This window comes from Hypanus sabinus, chromosome 8 (genome assembly GCF_030144855.1).
Source record: "Hypanus sabinus isolate sHypSab1 chromosome 8, sHypSab1.hap1, whole genome shotgun sequence".
In the NCBI taxonomy this organism is placed as follows: Eukaryota; Metazoa; Chordata; class Chondrichthyes; order Myliobatiformes; family Dasyatidae; genus Hypanus; species Hypanus sabinus.
In genome coordinates, this window is record NC_082713.1 from 169,847,081 (window position 1) to 169,867,885 (window position 20,805).

Genomic DNA, 20,805 nt, shown 5'->3' on the forward strand with positions numbered 1-20,805 from the left:
TACTCTGATAATAAATTTACTTTGACATTTGAACTTTGGGAAGTCTCCAACCTGATGGTATGAACATAGATTTCTCCAAGTTACAGTGATTATTCCCAATTACCCCTACATCATCTTCCATTCCTCTCTGTGGCTCCCCTCTTAATTCTTCTTCCCACCTTACTTGCCTATTACTCCCTCTGGTTCCCCTCCTCATTCCCTTTCTCCCATGGCCCACTATCCTCTTCTATTAGATTTCTTCCTCTTCAGCCCTCTACCTTTTCTAGCCAACCCCTCCCAGTTTCTCACTCCATCCTTCCTCTCCAACTCACTTGGTCTCACCTATCACTTTCCAGCTTGTACTCCTTCCTCTCCCCCACCTTCTTTCCCCTTCCTTTCTAGTCCTGATGAAGTGTTTCGGCCTGAGATATCAACCATTTATTCCTCTCCATAGATGCTACCTGACCTGCCGAGTTACTCCAGCACTTTGTGTTGCTCCAGACTTCCAGTATCTGCAGAATCTCTTGTGTCTAAAATATAAATCCATTAACATGGTTATCCTTTTCTTATTCCTCAATTCCACCCGTATAGGCTCAGTTGATAAGCCTGTCTCCAGCCTGTCCTGTCTGAGCACTGCCATGACATTTTCTCAGACTAGTAACGCTATCCTTTCTCCTTTAGTCCCTCCCTCTCTGTCCCATCTAAAATGATGGAATCCCAGAATATTGAACTGCTGGCCCTGCCCCTTCTACGACCAAGTCTCACTTATGGCTACAATGTCATAATCCACATGCTGATCCATGCTCCCCCTTTCCTACAATACTCATTGCATTGAATTAGACACAACTTAGAACATTAGTCAAACCATGCTCAACCTTTTGATTCCTGTCTTTGCATGTAGACTTAATAACATCTTTCTCCATAACTACTCTTCTCTCTGCTCTGGCACTCTGGTGTCTAGCCCTCACCCGCACTGTGCAGTACTAGCAAACCTTCCCACTAGCATATTAGTCCCCCTTCAGTTCAGGTGCAAACCATTCAGGTAGCAATCCTGAGATCACAACCCTGGAGGTCCTGTCCTTTAACCTCGTACCTAAGTGCCTGAACTCAGTTTGCAGGACCTCATCACTCATCCTACCCCTGTCATTGGTACCGACGTGGACCATGACGTCTGGCTGCTCACCATCTTGATGCTGTGGACTCGATATGAGATGCCCCTGACCAACGTTCCCTTTAAATTTCTTTTACAGCTGCGTGGACCAACCATTGCTCTGAGCAGGAAATTTTTACAGTCTGAAAATGTGCCATTTAAAGAATGTTTCCTTTTATAATATGCTTACTATGAATATTTAGAATGAAAATTGAAAAAAATCATACTTTTGATTTTATTTACAGTATTGAAAGGTATAATTAAATACAGTACAACTAAGAAAATCTTTAATGTTTTGTAAACTTTTCCTTTTCTGTCCTTATCTCAGCTGTACAGCAACGAAGGGTATGTGTGCAGGAGCATTCGAGTTACTGCGTGGCCACACACCTGAGTTCCCAATGGTGTCCCCAACTCTGACGCCCAGGAGGCAACATAACATTCAGGAATCTCATTCTCATCCACAAAGCTTCCTGTCTGTTCCCCTAACCAAAGGATTTCCTAATACAACAGCTTGTCTCTTCTCCCCAATTCCTTTTTGAGCCACAGTGCCAGAAACTGGACTGCAGATTCTTTCCTCTGCTGCACGAAACATTGTCGCAGGAAAGCAACATTCATCATCGGGAACCGCTCACCATCCAGGATATGCACTCTAATTCAGGTAAATTTCCTATGCACCCTTTCTAAAGCTTCCTATAATAAGGTAAGCAGAACTGAATGCAATACTCCAGGTGCGGTCTAACCAGAATTTTATAGAGCTGCAACCTATCTCATGGCTCGTAAGGCCATAAGACCATAGGATATAGGAGCAGAATTAGGCCATTTCACCCATTGAGTCTGCTCTGCCATTTCATCATGACTGATCCATTTCCCTCAAAGCCCCAATCTCCTGCCTTCTCCCCTTATCTGTTCATGCCCTGACTAATCAAGAATCTACCAGCCTCTTAAAGAGTGGAGTAACAAATGTTACGGTGGGAGGCAGCAGAAATGAAATTATTGATTAGTTAGCCTGACTTCAGTCGTTGGGAAGATGTTAAGGGTGAGGTGATTGAGTACTTGGTGACACAGGACAAGATAGTACAAAGTCAGCATGGTTTCCTTCAGGGAAAATCCTGCCTGACAAACCTGTTGGAATTCTTTGAGGAAATTACAAATAGGACAGATAATGTGAATGCAGTGGATGTTGTATATCTGGACTTTCAGAAGGCCTTTGACAAAGAGCCACACATGAGGCTGTTTACCAAGTTGAGAGCCCATGGTATTACAGGAAAATTACTAACACAGTTAGAGCATTGGCTGATTGGTAGGAGGCAGCGAGTGGGAATGAAAAGATCCTTTACTGGTTGGCTGCCTTGACTAGTGGTGTTCTGCAGGGGTTGGTGTTGGGACCGCTTCTTTTTATGCTGTATATAAATAATTTAGATGATGAAATAGATGGCTTTGTTGGCAAGTTTGAAGATGATATGAAGATCGGTGGAAGGACAGGTAGTGTTGAGGAAATAGGAAGGCTGGAGAAGGATGTTCAAAGTGGAAGCTGATAGATTCCTAATTGGTCGAGCATCAAGGGATATGGTGAGAGGGCAGATGCATGGGGTTGAATGGGATCTGTGATCAGCCATGATGAAATGGCAAAGCAGACTCGATGGGCTAAATGACATAATTCTACTCCTATGTCTTATAGTCTATGGTCTTATCTCGCTCACCCTTTATAAATTCTGCCCTGTCGTCTGTGGGCATACTGATGCAGAGCGATTTCAAGCTGGTTCTTATTTTAGATTTATTGGGTTCTAAAACAGTAGAAATCATTGAAGGATCCATTACTCACTGCATCTGTAACTCCTTCCTTGTGTTCTATCTTCATATTGTACGTAAAAAAATCAGGATAAATTATATATCTTGAATTACTTATAAAGATGCCTGCCCCAGCAGTGATGGATGTAGCAAATGTTTGTGTTCATATTATAATCAGATAGGAATGCTCTGTGATTACTGAAATTCGATGCAAACCAATTTAAAGTGAGAAGTCTAGTAAGTGTAGTAATTAATGTCTCTCGTGTCGGAGTCCTTCAAACCTGTGCATCTCTTCATCAAGATAGCATGGTAGTATAGTGGTTAGCGTAATGCTATTACAGCCCCAGCGATCTTGGTTTGATTCCTGCCACCATATGTAAGGAGCTTGTACGTTCTCCTCATTACCGCATGGGTTTCCACTGGGTTCGCCAGTTTCCTCCCAAGTTTCAAAGATGTACAGGTTAGGGTTAGACAAGTATTAGGAGAAGGACTGGGCCGTTTGACTCATTGAGTCTGCTCCATCAGTCTATCGTGGCTGAAATGTTATCCCTCTCAATCCCATTCACCCACCTTCTCCCTTCAACCTATGGCATCCTTATTAATCTAGAACTTATTAACCCCCGATTTAAATATACGCAGTGACTCGGCTGCCTGAGTCAACTGTGCCAATGAATTCCACAGATTCACCACCCTCTGGCTAAAGTTCCTCATCTCTGTTCTAAAGTGACATCCTTCTGCCCTCTGGTCTTAGACTTCCCCATTGTAGAAAACGTCCTCTCCATATCCACTCTATCTAGGGCTTTCAATATTCAATGAGATCCCCCCTCATTCTTCTAAATGCCAGCGAGTACTGGCCACAGACATCAAACATTAACCCTTTCATTCCTGGAATAATTATTGTGAACCTTGTCAGTTTTAATATATAAAGAATGAACAATCTAAAATGGAAGAATTTGCCATTGAATCATACAGGTAGAAATGTGCCCGGACAGAAGCTGAAGTGTTCTCTGAGTTTGTGTTCAGCCTTATTGAAGCAGTGCAGAAAAAGGTCAGAATGGGACAGTTAATCAGTGGCTCAGAGTCAAAGTTCAAAGTATATTGATTATCAAAGTACAACCCTGCTGATGGAGGGTTGTCAGAGGTTACAGTGGTACTTTGATAGAATGCAAAATCGGGCTGAGAAGTGGCAGATGGAGTTCAACCCAGGGAAGTGTGAGGTGGTTCATTTTGGTAGGCCAAATATGACAACAGAATATAGTATTAATGGTAAGACTCCTGGCAGTGTGGAGAATCAGAGGGATCTTGGGGTCCGAGTCCATAGGACATTCAAATCCGAAGGGCCTGTGTGTGCTGTAGGTTTTCTGTCTCTATCATTGTCTTGTATCATCCAACTTCTACTAAGCTTCGGGGGATAGACCACTACCCTGACATTTCCCTGTAAAATGTATTTGTACAATTTTGAGTTTATTGTTCCTGCAAGATTACAAGCATCCCCAAACCATGATGCTCCTTCCACCATGCTTCACAGATGGGATGGGGTTTTGGTGTTGATGTGCAGTGCCCTTTTTACCTCCAAACATAGCAGTGTGCATTTCTGCCAAAAGTTCAACTTTCCTCTCACTTGTCCACAGAACATTGTCCCAGAAGCATTCTGGAACATCCCGGTGGTCTTTTTCAAACTTGAGCTATGCAACAATACTTTTTTGGAGAGCAGTGGTATCCTTCCACAAACACCGTTCTTGTTCAGTATTTTTTATACAGTGGACACATTAACAGAGACTTTCTCAAGATCAAGAGATTTCTGCAGGTCCTTTGCTGTTACCCTTGGGTTCTTTCTCTCCTCCTTCGGCCTCACACGTTGTGCTCTTGCTGTGATCTTTGTAGGACCCCCACTCCTAGGGAGAGTAGCAACAGTACGGAGTTACCTCTGTTCATAGACAATTTCTCTTACTGTGGATTGATGAACACTCAGGTATTTAGAAATGCCTTTATAGCCTTTTCTAGCTTCCTGTACCTCTACAATTCCTCCAAGGTCCTCTGAAAGTTATTTTGATCACAGCATAAACAGAGGTTTCTTGAGTTAAGAAGAGCAGACTGTCAGTAACCTGTCTTTTTTTTAAATAGGGCAGGGCACCTCCCATCTCATCTGATTGATTGTTACACCTGACTCCAAATAGCTCTTGTAGAAGGCATTACCACAGCGGTTCACATACTTTTTACGAACCTAGACTAGTGGTGTACTCACTATTGACAAGTACAATTGTTTATGTAATTGATTTAGGCAGGTAGTGTTTGTCTATTATGGTGACTTAGATGAAGATCAGATTAATGTAATTAATGTGTAATTAATGCAGAAAACTAGGTAATTTCAAATGGTTCACAAATTTTTTCTTGCAACTGTATGTGCACTTTGATAATTTACTTTGAGCTTTGGTTGCACATTTTAGAGGCTGCAGTCTTTCACTGATTTGTATTTACTGCGAATGTCCGTAAGAAAGTGAACCTCAGCATTGCATATGGTAGCATGTACATACTAATAATAAATTTACTTTGAACTTTGGGTGAAGGGTTTACAACCACCGAGCTGAGCGAGTGGAATTTAGAAATGGAAAAAACCCGAAGAGAAAAATATTTTTTAACCCCTTTCATTTAACTGAAACATCTTTCTATGCTAAATGCCTTGTATAAAACACAATGCTATATTGTCATTCAGTACTGACCAAAGATAACGAGACAATCAGGTTTGATTTTTAGTTTAATTACAAAGGTAGAAAGAACAAACGTTTAGTGTTGAACTAAATGATACATTTCCCACCATGAGGGCACAAAACTGCAGCATAAACACCATGTCCTGAGACAAGTCCACAATAAAACATTCAGAGCAACGCTGCATCTAACTGGTGATCCTAACAACTCTACTACAAAGCCTGCACCGAACAATGAAAAGCAGCATCACAAGCAATATTCTGGTGAGACAGCACCTTGTTCCCAGTTAGCGAATCACTCACTTGATTTTAATACAAATCTCTTCCACAATTAACTTCTTTTGGTAGCTTAAAGCTATGTTCCCAAGATATGTACATTGTCAGAATTTAATCCCTGATCCCCTTTGAGATGTTTTTGGTAGTCTTCAACCAATATAATCCATGTAGTGAAGGTGCTCCCACTGTGCAGTCACACTTGAAAATTCAGGATTTCAGTTAACATCCAAAAAGGAATGGATAGACTACATGGCTGACCCGCGAATAACATGGAACAACCATTTAAACTTGTGATCATCCAAACTTCAGACTATCTGCTTGATCTGAAAACAATCAGCAGATACCCAGCTCCCTAACATGTCCATGATATTTGATCAATCAGTGATCAGGACAGGTTGTTGGAACTCAAATCAGGATTTGTAGGAAAAGGTTTAACGTTGCACAAATTTTAGAGATGGCGTTTGAATCACGAAATGTGTGAAGAAGTTTAACGTGTAAGGAACCAATGTTTTCACTGTAGGCACTCTCCCAGCTCAAAGGGTCTGGACCTTTCTTCAGTGAATCGAGGCAAGTTTAATACTCATAACCAACATGAAGTTCTAAAACTGTCAAGAGTAAAATTTATAAAGGCATTGATAGAATATAAGTGAAGAAGAGTCCACTATAGTGGGAGAGTACAAGACCAGAGGATACAGCCTCAGAACAGAGGGATGTCCTTTTAGAATTGAGATGATGAATTTCTTTAGCCAGAGTGGTGTATCTGTGGAATTCATTGCCAAAGGCAGCTGCGGAGGCTAAGTCTTTATGTATGTTTAAGGCAGAGATTTGTGGATTCTTGATTAGTCGGGGCGAGAAGGGATACGGGGAGAAAGTAGGACACTAGGGCTGAGAGGGAAAGTGGATCAGCAGAGCCGATTTTATGGTAAAATGGCCCAATTTTTCTACTACATATTATGGTTTTATATGGAATGGTAGGAGAGATGTACGAATGAATTATTTTGAATCAAATAAAGAAATTCTAACAATAGATTTATTTTCAAACCAGTTCCAGCCTTGAACCAGGTAGGTGTGTAAACACAAGCTTCCCTTCAGAAGAGACCTGCTGACTCTCGGTATCACCCTCGTGCTTTTATCATTCCACAGGACATTAACTAGTGGTGGATAAACTGGCTCCAGTTCAGAGATCTGCCTAGGAATGTTGACTGGTCTCCCTGCCAACATGAGACAGTCACTGGGCCTTAAGTTTTAGCTCACTGTGGGGCTGGATGGTACAAACTCAGTGAGTTCTGCCCTCACCTCAAATTTACAGTATTCGTGTACTGTGACACTCCAAACACTTGGGAAGGTTGAAGGCATATGCAAATTTGGCATCAGTCATTTTTGTTCTCTGGCCTGCAGAGTTCCTCCAGTACCTTCTCTGTGTTAAGTTGTAAAATACAGGAGCAGAATTAGGCTGTTTGGCCCACTGAGTCTGCTCCACCATTCCAGTATTGCTCCAGTCTGTTTCAGTAAACGTAAGACAAAGCCTTCTAACTCAAGTGAAGGAGCAGGACAACAGTATTCCTTACACATTCTGAATTTCCTGGTACATGAAAGATAACGCTTGTGTAAGGAAGGAGTTACGAGGGTGGTTAAAGAAATGAATTTGAAGAGTTTGTAGTCAGCTTATGAAGAGGAAGCTGTAATTTGGATGGAATATATCAGAAAATATTGAAGTTAGCAAGTGATGCAGCATCTGAGGAAGGAGATTTCAAACCTTTCATCAGAAGTATAGGGGCATTGGTAGGGTAGATCAGACTTTTTCCCCACAGAGTCTCACATTAGAGAGCATAGGATTATGGAGAGAAAGGGAGATTTAAAGGAGACCTGACAGGGCAACTTTTCCCATACCAGGTGGTGGGTGTATGGAATGAGGTACCCAAGGAAGTGGTAGAGGCGGGGACAATTACAATGTTTAAAAAGCATTTGGTAGAAACAAAGGGTGTGGTTGGTAGAATCTTGGTTGGCCTGCATGGATTGGGCTCTAATGACATGGAAACAGATCTTAACTCTATGCAATCTGCTTTCAAAGCTTAAATTTAAAATACGGTTGCTAATGGGAGGGCCTCCCTGAGAACCTCAGAGAAGGGCCTCGCGTATAAACGTGAGTGGTTCAGATGCAACGATTCCTGAGCTGGGTTAATGATATTTTCCATAGATTCTTGCAGCACTGATGGGTGGGTGGGCAGGTTAAACAGATCTCTCCCATTCATTACCAAAATATTCAACTCATTTAAGTCATAATTACAGAAGGTAGAATTAATATGGAGACGTGGGTTGGTGCGCGAGATCCAGGTTCGGAGACGCGGGTTTGGTGGGTGAGATCCGGGTTCGGAGACGCGGGTTTGGTGCGTGAGATCCGGGTTCGGAGACGCGGGTTTGGTCTGTGATCCAGGTTCGCTTTCACTCAGGAGTTCTTCCTGCGACTCTCCTTCCTCCAGCTGGGCAAATTGTCACTTGTGGTGACTCGGCACATGTTCTGGAGCGTGTGGTGATATGTGGAAGACCTGGATGTGGAGGTGGGAGGCGATCTGCGTGCAGACGAATGTGCAGTACGTCAGCAGGTCACACAGAGAGAGGATCTGAAAAGCATCAGAACAGGCCTCAGAATTCTTTCATCCCTTGAACAAGCCCCTGACCCAATCCCTCCCAATCTTTCCCCATTATCACCTTCACACAGCCTGAGGTGGTCACCATGCTGACACAGGAGATGTCAACGTTGGAACCTGGAGCAACAAATGGGAATAATGTCCTGATGAAGGGTCTCAGCCTGAAATATCAACTGGTTATTCCTCACCATAGATGCCACCTGTCCTGCTGAGTTCCCCAGCAGTCTGTGGATTTCCAGCATTTACACAATCTGATGTTGACAGTTAAAACCCTAGAACAGGCTGAGCTTTTCAAACTAGCATTTAACTTAAGAACTTAGCGACCAGGAGCAGGAGTTGACCATCTGGCCTGTTGAGCCTCAATGGTTGATCTGGTCATGACTGAGCTCCCTACCTGTCTGCCCCCCATAATCCTTAACTGCCACTTCAGGCCCTGTTAGTCAGGGATGACCATGGATATTGCGTCCCAGCTGTTAATGTAGTCAAAACGCAATCCAGGACAGTACGATATGGTGAACAAGCTGATACCCGTCCCTCTCCACACAGCTGATGAACCCAAAGACCAGCAGAGACTGATACAGTTTAGTACCAGCAGTGTCGCAGGAGTTGCCAGTCAGCGTTGAACTCAATGTAGGACTGCCCTAGTGATGACAGCTCTGGATTTTTTCTTGGAGTTTATTCCCGAAACCTTCCTTGTGTGTACAGCCGCAAGGCAACAGAGGTTTGAGATGAGCGTTTTCTTTCTGCTAAATGAGCTGCCAACCCTAATCCTAACCTTAACTCCCATGCGATGCAGACATCTAAATATAACAAGGCAGCCTCTGCTGCGTCCCCGAGCAGAACACATCACGACTCTGTGAAAAGCAGTTCCTCCTCCTCTGTCCCTGAGCCTTCATGTTGTGTCCCCTTCTAGTCCCACTTACCAGTGAAACGATTTTCCTTCCTTGACCTTATATACCCCTTTCATAATTTTAGATGTTTCAATAAGATCCTCTCATGCTTCTGAATTCCAGGGAGAGAAGCACAGGTAATAGGTGAGGGGGTGGGGGAGAGGGTATGAGGGAATAAAGTGCTGGGAGGAGGGAGAGGAGCACAGCTGACAGGTGATAGGTGAAGGGGTGGGGGAGAGGGTATGTTGTGAGAAGCTGGAGGGGATAAGTGAAAAAGGTAAAGGGCAGAAGAAATGAGTTGATAGGTGAGGACAGATGAGTTCCACCAGCATTTTGTTGCTGAGTTTCAGCAGCGGCAGATTGTGATGAAAGCTGAGGTACCTGAACTCTGAATGCAAGTGGCAACGCACTGTGTATCTAAATAATCCTAATCCTGACCATCATAGATGGAGATATGACCCACCCACCTTCCCCCCACCCTCTTATTCTTGTTTTTCCTCCTTGCTTCCCATTCCAGATGAAGGGTCTTGGTCTAAAACACTGTTTATTCCTCTCTATTGATGCTGTCCAATAGCAGTTCCTCAAGGGATGTTTTTTTAAAAATTTTCTTAGTGTGCAATAGGCCCCTCTGTCCTTTTTTCTCCCCACACTACCCCAGCAACTCCCAAAACCCCCGATTTAACCCTAACCTAATCATGGGTCCATCTTTGAACTGTGGGAGGAAAGCAGAACGCCTGGAGAAAACACACACATTTCTCAGGGAGGACATACAAACTCCTTACGGTTGATGCTGGATCTCAGATGACCCGAGCTGTAAAAACATTGTACTATTTGCTCTAGCACCGATGTTATTTTCTGGATTTCCAATAGCTGCAGAAACTGCCGTTTCCGTGTGGAGACGAGATGCTTACCATTGCTATCCACAGTACGATATATTCATTAATAAAGCTATCGAAGTACTGATTGAAGAATAGCAGGCCGGGCCCTATGAATGCTGTGTCTTGTAGTTTCATCTTGCTTCTCGTCATGTGTGCCACCTGGAGAACCAACAAGAAACGTCATTACCACAACAAGTGTCACATATTGTTGGAAAATTACCACACAGCCGACTGGGAGAACTCCAGTATCTCTTGATCTACTCCCAGCCCCTACTCCCATTTCATGGATTTTTCCACTCAGGGACTGGTCCACAAAATATACAAACAGAATTCGGCCATTCAGCCCATCTTGTCTGTTCCACCATTCAATCATGACTGATTTATTTTCCCTCTCAATCCCATTCTCCTGCCTTCTGCCCATAACCTTTGACACTCAATATCAACCTGCTGTAAATATACCAATGAATTGGCCTGCACAACCATCTGTGGTAATGAATTCCACAGATTCACCACCCTCTGGCTGAAGAAATTCCTCATCTGTTCTAAAGGGACACCCCCCTCTATTCAGAAGTTGTGCCCTCTGGGTCCCACTGCACCCGAACCCTCAGCTGAATACTTTATTACTCCATCCTCGAGACCTGTGCTTTCAGAAACCTGTTTCCTTTTAACTGAATGGCATCTAAACTTCACAATTCCTCCTCTACACATGTTGATCGAGCTGCTTTTCCACGACAATCACTGCCAGACTCTGTCCTAACAGCCTGTTCAAATATGTTTAAAAAATTAAGACCATAGATGGTGCAGATGTCACCTTATTCCAGATGTAGCAGGTGAGAACCAAGTTGGTCGTATGCACAAACAAGCATCAAAAACAGACCTGTGCACTCCTCAGATGATCAATTCCCTGGAAAGTTGTGCCTGTTAAACACGGATTGGAATCAACACAGAACAGTACAGCACAGTTCAGCCCACAACCTTTTAACCTACTCCAAGATCAACATAATCCTTCCCCTGACATCCTCCCTATACTTCCCTCCAATCTTCTTGAAGTTAAGACCCCTCATCTTAATCATCTCTGCCCTGGGCAAAGCTTCTGCCTCTTATCTTGGACAACTCTCAAATTGCCTCTCTTCCTCTTTTGCCCCCAAAATGAAAAGTCCTAACTCCCTCAACCCATTCTCATAAGACGTGCTCTCTAATCCAGGCAGCTGGAACTGTATAAGTTCAAGTTTAATTGTCATTCATGAATACAGCCAAATGAGACCACATTACTGGTAAATCTCCTCCGCTCCCTCTCCAAATTTTTCACATCCTTCCTATAATAAGGCAACCAGAACTGAACACAATATTCAGAGTGTGGTCTAACCTGGGTTTTATAGAGCTGTAACATTACCTCGTGGCTCTGGAACTCAACTCCCTCACTAATGAAGGCCAACACACCATATGTCTTTTCAACAAGTGTTGAAAGGCGAGACCCCATTTAAAAAGAGGTGATTTACTGCCACGCATTTAATATTAACATACCACTAACTTGTTTGTGACTTTTGAAGTCACGCATCCGAATGCTAAAACATAGAGACACGGATGTTCCTCAAACAAATGTGTGGTGGATTTCTTGTAGATCATTGCCGCCAGGATTATAACCAGGCCGATGTGCATGGCTGGTGACAAAACGCTGGTGCCCTAGAGAAATGGGGAATATTACACTCAGTATCGGAAGCCACGAGCCCGGTAACCACATGGAAAATGTGCTGTCATTCAGTATATTTGCCTACCGCGATCGTGGAGCCATTTTTCCCTGTCCCGCCAGTAAAGATGACCCGAAAGTAATTGGTGCACGAGTAGATTGCTCCCAGCATTATCCCAAGCACTGGAATAATTTTCATCCTTATTCCTAATACTGGGATCTTTATGGAAAGAAAGAAGGCTGTAACAATGCAGACAAGGACAAGGACACTGAGATCATAAACCATAAGCAATAAGTGAGGTAGAAACCTGTAGACCATCTCTCATTTGGTTCTAAACCTCATTCACTCAGTATGATTAGAACACAAGTGTAGAAAATGCATTACCTTTCTTTAGCCATCCCGTGTAACGTTTTACAGGGGCGGGGGGGATGTCCAGAGGCAGCAGAATATAAAAGAGAGACAAGTAAGAAACACAGATTTTTGTGTCCCCACCACTTTGGAGTGCATATGGAATGGAACACCACACTGTCAATGAAGCACACTGCATCTCAATCATGTGCAACCCAGTCCTTGCAAAACGTCACAAACAAATCTCTGGCAAAGCCCGAGCAAGGTGAAAGACAGTAAATCCTCAACTACAATTTAGACATTGCCATGGTGCAGTACTTTCCAAACTAAAATAATCTGTAAACAACGGTGGAAAGGAGACAAACAAAATCGATTAGATTCAAAATCCCAATAACTACACTTTACTGAAATGTCACCCAAGACTCCAGGAAGTTTCTACAGATGTACTGTGGACAGCATTCTGTCTGGTATGGAGGCATCAATGCATAGCATCGCAAGGAGCTGCAGAGGGAACAGCTCCATCGTGGGCTCCAACCCAAGGACATCTTCAAAACTGGATGCCTCTAGAAGGTGGATCCATCAAGGATCCTCACCACCCAGGACGTGCCCTCTTCTCATTATTACCATCAGGGAGGAGGTACAGGAGCCTGAAGGCACACACTCAACATTTTAGGAACAGCTTCTTCCCCTGCACCATATTTCTGAACGAACAATGGACCCATGAACACCATCTCACTAATTTATAGCAATGAATAAACAATTGATGTTTCCAGCCGAGAACCTTCACCAGGGCTGTTTATTCATTTCCATAGATGCTGCCTGACCTGTTGAGTTCCTCCAGCATTTTGTGAGTTGCTCTGGATTTCCAGCATCTGCAGAATCTCTTGTGTCTTCCTCACTAATTTGGCCTACTTTACACTATTTATAATTTTACTATTTCTTATTGTAACTAATAGTAATGCTTATGTCTTCAGCTTTACTGCTGTTGCAAAAACAAATTTCACAACATATGTCAGTGATAATAAACCTGATTCGGTTTCTAGAATGGAGGGAGATGGAGAGGGCGGGGTTCACATTTACTACCAGCACCTAACCTGCAGGAATAGCAACGTCTCAATGCCATGTGAATCCCTCTGTTGGCAAGGATCAATTAAATATAACAATGGCCAACATGGACGGACATGATACCATAGCGATTTATGGCACGCTATTGCAGCTTAGAGCTTCAGTTTGGAGTTCAATTCCTTGTCCTCTCTGTGGAATACATGGGTTTTCTCCAGGTGCTCCGGTTTCCTCCCATGGTCCAAAGATATGTTGATTGGTAGGTTAACTGGTTATTGTAAATTGCCCCACGATTAGGCTACGGTTAAATTGGGAGGTGAATCAAACAAACTGTGGAGCTTACCAACAAATCGGGCAGTGCAGCTTGAAGCATCAGAAGGGCCTATTCCTCGCTTTATTTCTAAATAAACTAACTCCATGATCAGAAACACCCGTACTTGTTCTCAATACTTCTGTTTTATATGCAGTTTGTCTTCTTTCACACATTTGTTGTTTGTCAGTGTGTTTATGTGGAGTTTTTCATACATTTTATTATATTTCTTTATTTTACAATAAATACCTGCAAGATGAGGGGGATCTCTGAAATCTATTGAATATTAAAGGCCTAGATAGAGTGGATGTGGAGAGGACATTTCCTACAGTGAGTGTGCCAATGGTCGGGGCACATCCTCAGAATACAAGGACACTTTAAACAGATGAGGAGGAATTTAATAAATCAGCCATGGGCCGAATACCTTAATGCTGCTCTTCTGTCCGTCAGTGCATGATGTAAAGGAGAACAAAATGATTGTTGCTCAGAAAAGAAACCTCAGGGTAGAATGCAGTACTTTGAAAATAAATTTTACGTTGAGCTTTGCACAGACAAGTTGGCTCAACTGTTGAATTAGAGACAGCACTTTGTTCCAATAATCTGTAGGCTTCTGAACATTTACAAAATAGACTCAAATGGACAGTTAATAATGTGGAGATAGGGACTGTGTCCTGAATGGCCAGCAGCAGGTCTGGGAAATGTCGATGGGAAGAATGGATAATTATGCGCTGCATACGAGCAAGTTGGTGAGCTCCACAGTTCACTTGATTCACCGTGATGGACCCAACGGGGCTGTGTAGAACAAACTGTGTACAATTTATGTTGCACTTATATTTTTCTTGTAAATACTGCATATTGAAGGTCAACCTTATTTGTCAGATACATTTTACATTTGTTAGGAATTTACTGATGTGCGTTGGCTCAACATTCAACAAGATGTGATGCTGCAGCAAGTTTGTTCCTCATTGCACCTCTGCACACATGGACAGTGGTAATCATCAGGTGACAGTCAGATTCAACAAGCAACAGTGAATTAAATAATCACCAAAAGGTGCTGGGTGTGGGAAGGATGTTTCCTTGGTCACCTTATTTCTAGTCTAGGGTCTGGTATCAGTATTACACTCCAGTTTTATAGGCAAATTGTAAAATTCAGTTCCCTGCAAGAAGCCACTGATATTAGCTATAAGCAGAAGTCTGAAATCTTGAAAAAAGGAGATTCTGCACCTGTTCGAGTCTTGAGCAACACACACAAAATTCTGGAGGAACTCAGCAGGTCAGGCAACACCTATGAAGGGAATTTCAGGCTGAGATCCTGATGAAGGGTCTGTGTGTGTCAGAGAAATTTAGGTAGTTTTACTCTGAAGCGTCAGAAGTCATTCTCTTTGGACCAAGAGTCTGATGGTTAAGGGGTAGTAACTGTTCCTGAAGCTGGTGGTGAGCCTGAGGCTCCTGTACCTTCTTCCTGATGGCCACAGCATGAAGAGAGCGTGGTCTGGGTGGTGGGGGTCCCTGCTTTACCTTTACAGTGCCAGTGATCAACAATCAAGAGTTTAATTCCTACTGCTATAAGGAGATTGTATTTTCTCCCCATGACCACGTGGGTTTCGTCTGGGTGCTCTAGTGTCCTCCAACAAACCAAAGGTGAACGAGTGAGGGTCAGAGAGTTGAGGGCATGCTATGTGAAGCTAATGTCGCATCTCACTTTTTTTCCCCCAATGTAAATGTGACAAATAAAGCTAATCTTTGATCTTTAACTAATTGTGTTAAATTATATGCATTTCATTCTAATTGTATAGGGATCATTAAACACTCTTTTTAAAGCAGCCAAATATAAACTTGGTTTTGCAAGAGCTACTACTTCCAGTGAAATCTGGGCACATTAAGCCGGAGAGAAGACTGCATCCATTAGACGACCCTCACCATCTGGGACGTGCGCTGTTCTCATTACTACCATCAGGGAAGATGTACAGGAGCACAAAGACCACACACAATGTCTTAGGGACAGAATTTTCCACTCTGCCATCACTTTCTGAAAGATCCATAAACCCATGATTACTGTCTCACTATTCTGCAATACTTATTTTTGTAACTTATAGTAATTTTATGTCTTGAAATGCACTGCTGCAACAAAACAAAGTTCACAACATTCACCTGTGTGGAACACGCTGCCAGGGCCGGTGGTAGAAGCAGATAAATTGATCATCATCATGTGCCGTGTCATGTGACGTGGGCAGTCTTGGTCTTTGACCATGATTGTTCTTGGCAAATTTTTCCGCATAAGTGGTTTGCCATTGCCTTTTCTGGGCAATGTCTTTACAAGACACGTGACCCCAGCCATTATCAATACTCTTCGGAGATTGTCTGCCTGGCGTCAGCGGTCACATAACCGGTACTTGTGCCAGCAGACAGTCTCTGAAGAGTACTGATAATGGCTGGGGTCACTCATCTTGTGAAGATACTGCCCAGAAGGCAACTAAAACCACATCTGTTGAAAAAATTGCCAAGAAAAATGGTCATTGATTAGACCATGATCACCCACCATATAATGATGATGATGAGGCATAGGAGCATAATCAGCCCATTTGCCCATTGAGTTTGCTCTGCTCATCTCATTGTCATTGGTTGGAATCTTGCACAAACTGGAAGACACTTGTTCCTACACTGTAGTACCGATAATCCCTCAGTGAACCAAGACTGCAAGTCCCTCTTGCCTCCAGATTGGTTTCACACTGTACCCAAGTCATGAAGTCAGGGTGCCATCATGAATTTATAGAACCACTCACCTCATTGTCCCAAAGTGTGGCTCCTCCAATGGCAGACAAGAAAAAGATGAGCATTATGCAGATTTGAACTTCAGTTACATCAATTCTAATCAAACAGAGAGACCAGTGGTTAATTGAGAATGAACTAGAGTAAACTGCAACACGAGAAATAGATTTCACTCAACTGGATGGTGTAAATCTACAATGAAATGCAATTTTTTGTTCTAATTGTGTTCTTCCTTGTAAAATTTGGCTATAATTTGTTTTTCTTCAGAATGCTGTTTACCTGATGCTAGGTGTTTGTGATGCTGCTGCACCTGTGCACGCAGACTTGAGCAGATGATAATAAGCCCCATTGTAGTGTGGAAAGGTAACAAGGCGGCAGGTAGCAACTACAGAACTATGAAAAGTAAGGGGCTTGCAAACTCAAAGGGTATGTTACTCAAGGAATATTCTCATTTGTTTCCTGAACAGGTCAGCAACCAGACAGCATGGATTTAAAAGGAATTAAAGGGGAAATGGGAAAATACATTCACTGAGGGATCTGGAAGTCATTGCCTGGAAGGCAGAAAGCTTCATGACATTTAAGCAGGAACCGGGTCCACAACAAAATGTATTGTAATGTCACAGAGCACAGAAACGAGCCATTCGGCCCATCTAGTCAATCCCAAACTGTTATTCTGCCTGGTCCCATCAACCTGCATCTGTTCCCGAACTCGGTGATGTTGGACCCAAGGCTCCTGTGCTTCCTGCCTGGTCCCATCGACCAGCACCTGGACCACAGACCTCCATAACTATCCCATCCATGTACTCATCCAAACTTCTCTTGATCAACCATGTGGTAATTTGTCAATGGCCTCACACAAACTTTATCTCTTCCTCCTTTCCAGTTTTGGCAGGCTGGGCACCTGCCACCATTCGCTGAGGATCAGATTTGAACCTGATGTTCTTCTGCTACATTCCCTTCAGGTCCCCTAAAATACTTCACCTTTCACCCTTAACCTGTAGTTCAAGTCTAACTCAACCTCAGTGGGAAAAAGCCTGCTTGCATTTACACTATCTAGCTTCTGCAGATTTTCTCATTTGCGATTGGATTACTACACTGCGAAATCTCTTCAAGGGATGCCTCTCCTGAAAAGTTTAAATATTCCTTTCGACAGAGATCAGTGAAACCCTCTCACTCCTCGTGATCTCTGCAGCCCTCCAACACTTAAATCTACTCTTTTTTTTTCCCTCCAGTACTGCTGAAGGGTCTTGGCCCCAAACTTCAACTGTACTCTTTTCCACAGATGCTGCCTGGCCTGCTGAGTTCCTCCAGCATTTTGTGTGTGTTGTTCGGAGTATTGTGGTCAGTTTGGGTCACCTTATTAGAGAAAGGATGCAGGAGCTTTGAGGAGGCAGCAAAGGTGCTGCCTGGGTTAGAGAGCATGTCTTATGAGGAAAGGCTAAGCAAGCTAGGGTTTTTCCCCTTTGCAAGCATAGCTCAAGTGAATAGCCAGAGGCTTTTCCTAGGACAGAAATGTCTAATATGAGGGGCATGATTTTAAGGTGATTTGAGGAAAGTATCATTATTATTATTGCTGTATTATTTCTCAGTTCAAGCTGGTAAAGCCTGGGGTACAGGCACAGCCAAGCACACTCATTTCTCAATTGCTAGGAACTTGTGGACCATTCGAGTGTCGTTTAATACTGTGCCTTTCTGGAGATTTACATAAATATTACTGTGTAGGCCCAACTGCTTAATGCTATTGTGTAGTGACCTCGGGATGATACCAGTTGTAGATATTACTATTGGCACAATGTATATCTGTTCATGTTCCATAGTCTTTCAATTTCCTCTTTTAATTCAGCATATTCCTAGTGTTTTTCACTTCTTGATTTCTGTATGTTGTGTGTGTTTGGAATAGCTTCACCAATTAAGTTGTACTTGCTTGTTTATCCTGTATTATTATATCCAGACAGCTATTATGGATTGTCGTCTTATTATTATTCAATAAGATCACAGCTGATCTGTCTGTGGACTTAGTTCTACCCACCTGCCATTTCCCCATAACCCTTGCTCTGAAAAATTCTGTGTTTTAAATACATTTAATGGATAGCATTTAACATTGTATAGAATGAAATAAGCAAACTTACTTTGCAAATCGCAGTGACCCTGAGACGTAGGTTTGCCAGTGAGCACAGTAGAATAGAAACAAGCCAGTGAAGCAGCAGCAGAACATGAGTTCTGAATCCGTTCCCAAACGAACAGCCAGGCAGGAGCCCAAGCCCAACACAACTGGAAAGGAAAAACAAGGGAAAGAAATAAAGCTAATTACAACGGGACTTTAGCAAGGCCTTTGACAAGTTGGTCAAGGTTCAGTCACTTGGCATTCAGGATGATTAGGCATTGGCTTTGCAGGAGAAGCCTGGGTGGTCATAGAGGGTTGCCTCATTGACTGGAGGCCTGTGACTAGTCATGTGCCATAGGGATCGGTGCTGGGTCTGTAGCAGTTACTTTAAAACAAATCAAAACCGTTGAGAGAAGAGGCCAGAGTAATCAATACTGTATGACTTGCTTTTGAATAACAAAGCTACAGAGTAGAAAAGTTACTTTGATCATTTATTACAAAATCTGCAAAGACAAATGATCTTATAGCAATAAAAACAGAAATAAGCCAGCTATATAGTGACCTTAATGCTCAAGTCAATGTAACTAAGTGTTCTGATTGTTGGAAACAGAATTAGTTTTATACTAGTTAATAGACAACAGGTGCAGAAGTAGACCATTCGGCCCTTCAAGCCTGCACTGCCATTTTGAGATCATGGCTGATCATCTACTATCAATACCCAGTTCCTGCCTTGTCCCCATATCCCTTGATTCCCCTATCCATAAGATACCTATCTAGCTCCTTCTTGAAAGCATCCGGAGAATTGGCCTCCACTACCTTCTGAGGAAGTGCATTCCAGACCCCCACAACTCTCTGAGAGAAGAAGTTTTTCCTTAACTCTGTCCTAAATGACCTACCCCTTATTCTCAAACCATGCCCTCTGGTACTGGACTCTCCCAGCATCTGGAACATATTTCCTGCCTCTATCTTGTCCAATCCCTTAATAATCTTATATGTTTCAATCAGATCCCCTCTCAATCTCCTTAATTCCAGCGTGTACAAGCCCAGTCTCTCTAACCTCTCTGCGTAAGACAGTCCAGACATCCCAGAAATTAACCTCGTGAATCTACGCTACAGCCAGGATGTCCTTCCTTAACCCTGGAGACCAAAACTGTGCACAGTACTCCAGGTGTGGTCTCACCAGGGCCCTGTACAAATGCAAGAGGGTTTCCTTGCTCTTGTACTCAATTCCCTTTGTAATAAAGGCCAACATTCCATTAGCCTTCTTCACTGCCTGCTGCACTTGTTCATTCACCTTCAGTGACTGATGAACAAGGACTCCTAGATTTCTTTGTATTTCTCCCTTACCTAACTCTACACCATTCAGATAATAATCTGCCTTCCTGTTCTTACTCCCAAAGTGGATAACCTCACACTTATTCGCATTAAACGTCATCTGCCAAGTATCTGCCCACTCACCCAGCCTATCCAAATCATCCTGAATTCTCCTAACATCCTCATCACGTCACACCGCCACCCAGCTTAGTATGTTATTCTCAATGCCTTCATCTAAATCGTTGACGTAAATTGTAAACAGCTGTGGTCCCAATACCGAGCCCTGTGGCACACCACTAGTCACCACCTGCCGTACCGAGAAACACCCATTCACCGATACCCTTTGCTTTCTATCTGCCAACTAGTTTTCTATCCATGTCAATGTCTTCCCCACCAATGCCATGAGCTTTGATTTTACCCACCAATCTCCTATGTGGGACCTTATATATCAAATGCCTTCTGAAAATCGAGGTACACTACATCCACTGGATCTCCCCCATCTAACTTCCTGGTTACATCCTTGAAAAACTCCAACAGATTAGTCAAGCATGATTTACCCTTGGTAAATCCATGCTGGCTCGGCCCAATCCTATCACTGCTATCTAGATATGCCACTATTTCATCCTTAATAATGGACTCTAGCATCTTTCCCACCACCTTGGTCAGGCTGACAGGTCGATAGTTCTCTGTTTTCTCCCTCCCTCCTTTCTTAAAAAGTGGGATAACATTAGCCATTCTCCAATCCTCAGGAACTGATCCTGAATCTAAGGAATAGTCTAATAACGTTCCAATTGACCTAACTAGCACTCGAACTAAATTAGTGGTCAACAAAAGAAAAATTATCTTGTGACTTACCCCCTCAATTAGACTGAACTACCAAAATGTGAATATGTAAC

The 20,805-nt window shown here is 43.0% G+C and overlaps 1 protein-coding gene across 1 annotated transcript in view; it reads right to left on the reverse strand.

Annotated features, from left to right (window-relative positions):
* Nucleotides 1-5,654: 5,654 nt before the first annotated feature.
* The window catches only part of chpt1 (choline phosphotransferase 1), a 33,966-nt gene continuing 18,815 nt past the window's right edge, over nucleotides 5,655-20,805 (reverse strand). The window contains exons 3-8 of the mRNA XM_059978529.1: nucleotides 18,621-18,762; nucleotides 16,506-16,590; nucleotides 12,090-12,221; nucleotides 11,839-11,997; nucleotides 10,348-10,473; nucleotides 5,655-8,519 (exon numbers count right to left, since the gene is read on the reverse strand). Coding sequence (XP_059834512.1) covers nucleotides 8,391-8,519; nucleotides 10,348-10,473; nucleotides 11,839-11,997; nucleotides 12,090-12,221; nucleotides 16,506-16,590; nucleotides 18,621-18,762 — 773 coding nt within the window. The 3' untranslated portion in view covers nucleotides 5,655-8,390. The remainder of the gene's footprint in view (nucleotides 8,520-10,347; nucleotides 10,474-11,838; nucleotides 11,998-12,089; nucleotides 12,222-16,505; nucleotides 16,591-18,620; nucleotides 18,763-20,805) is intronic.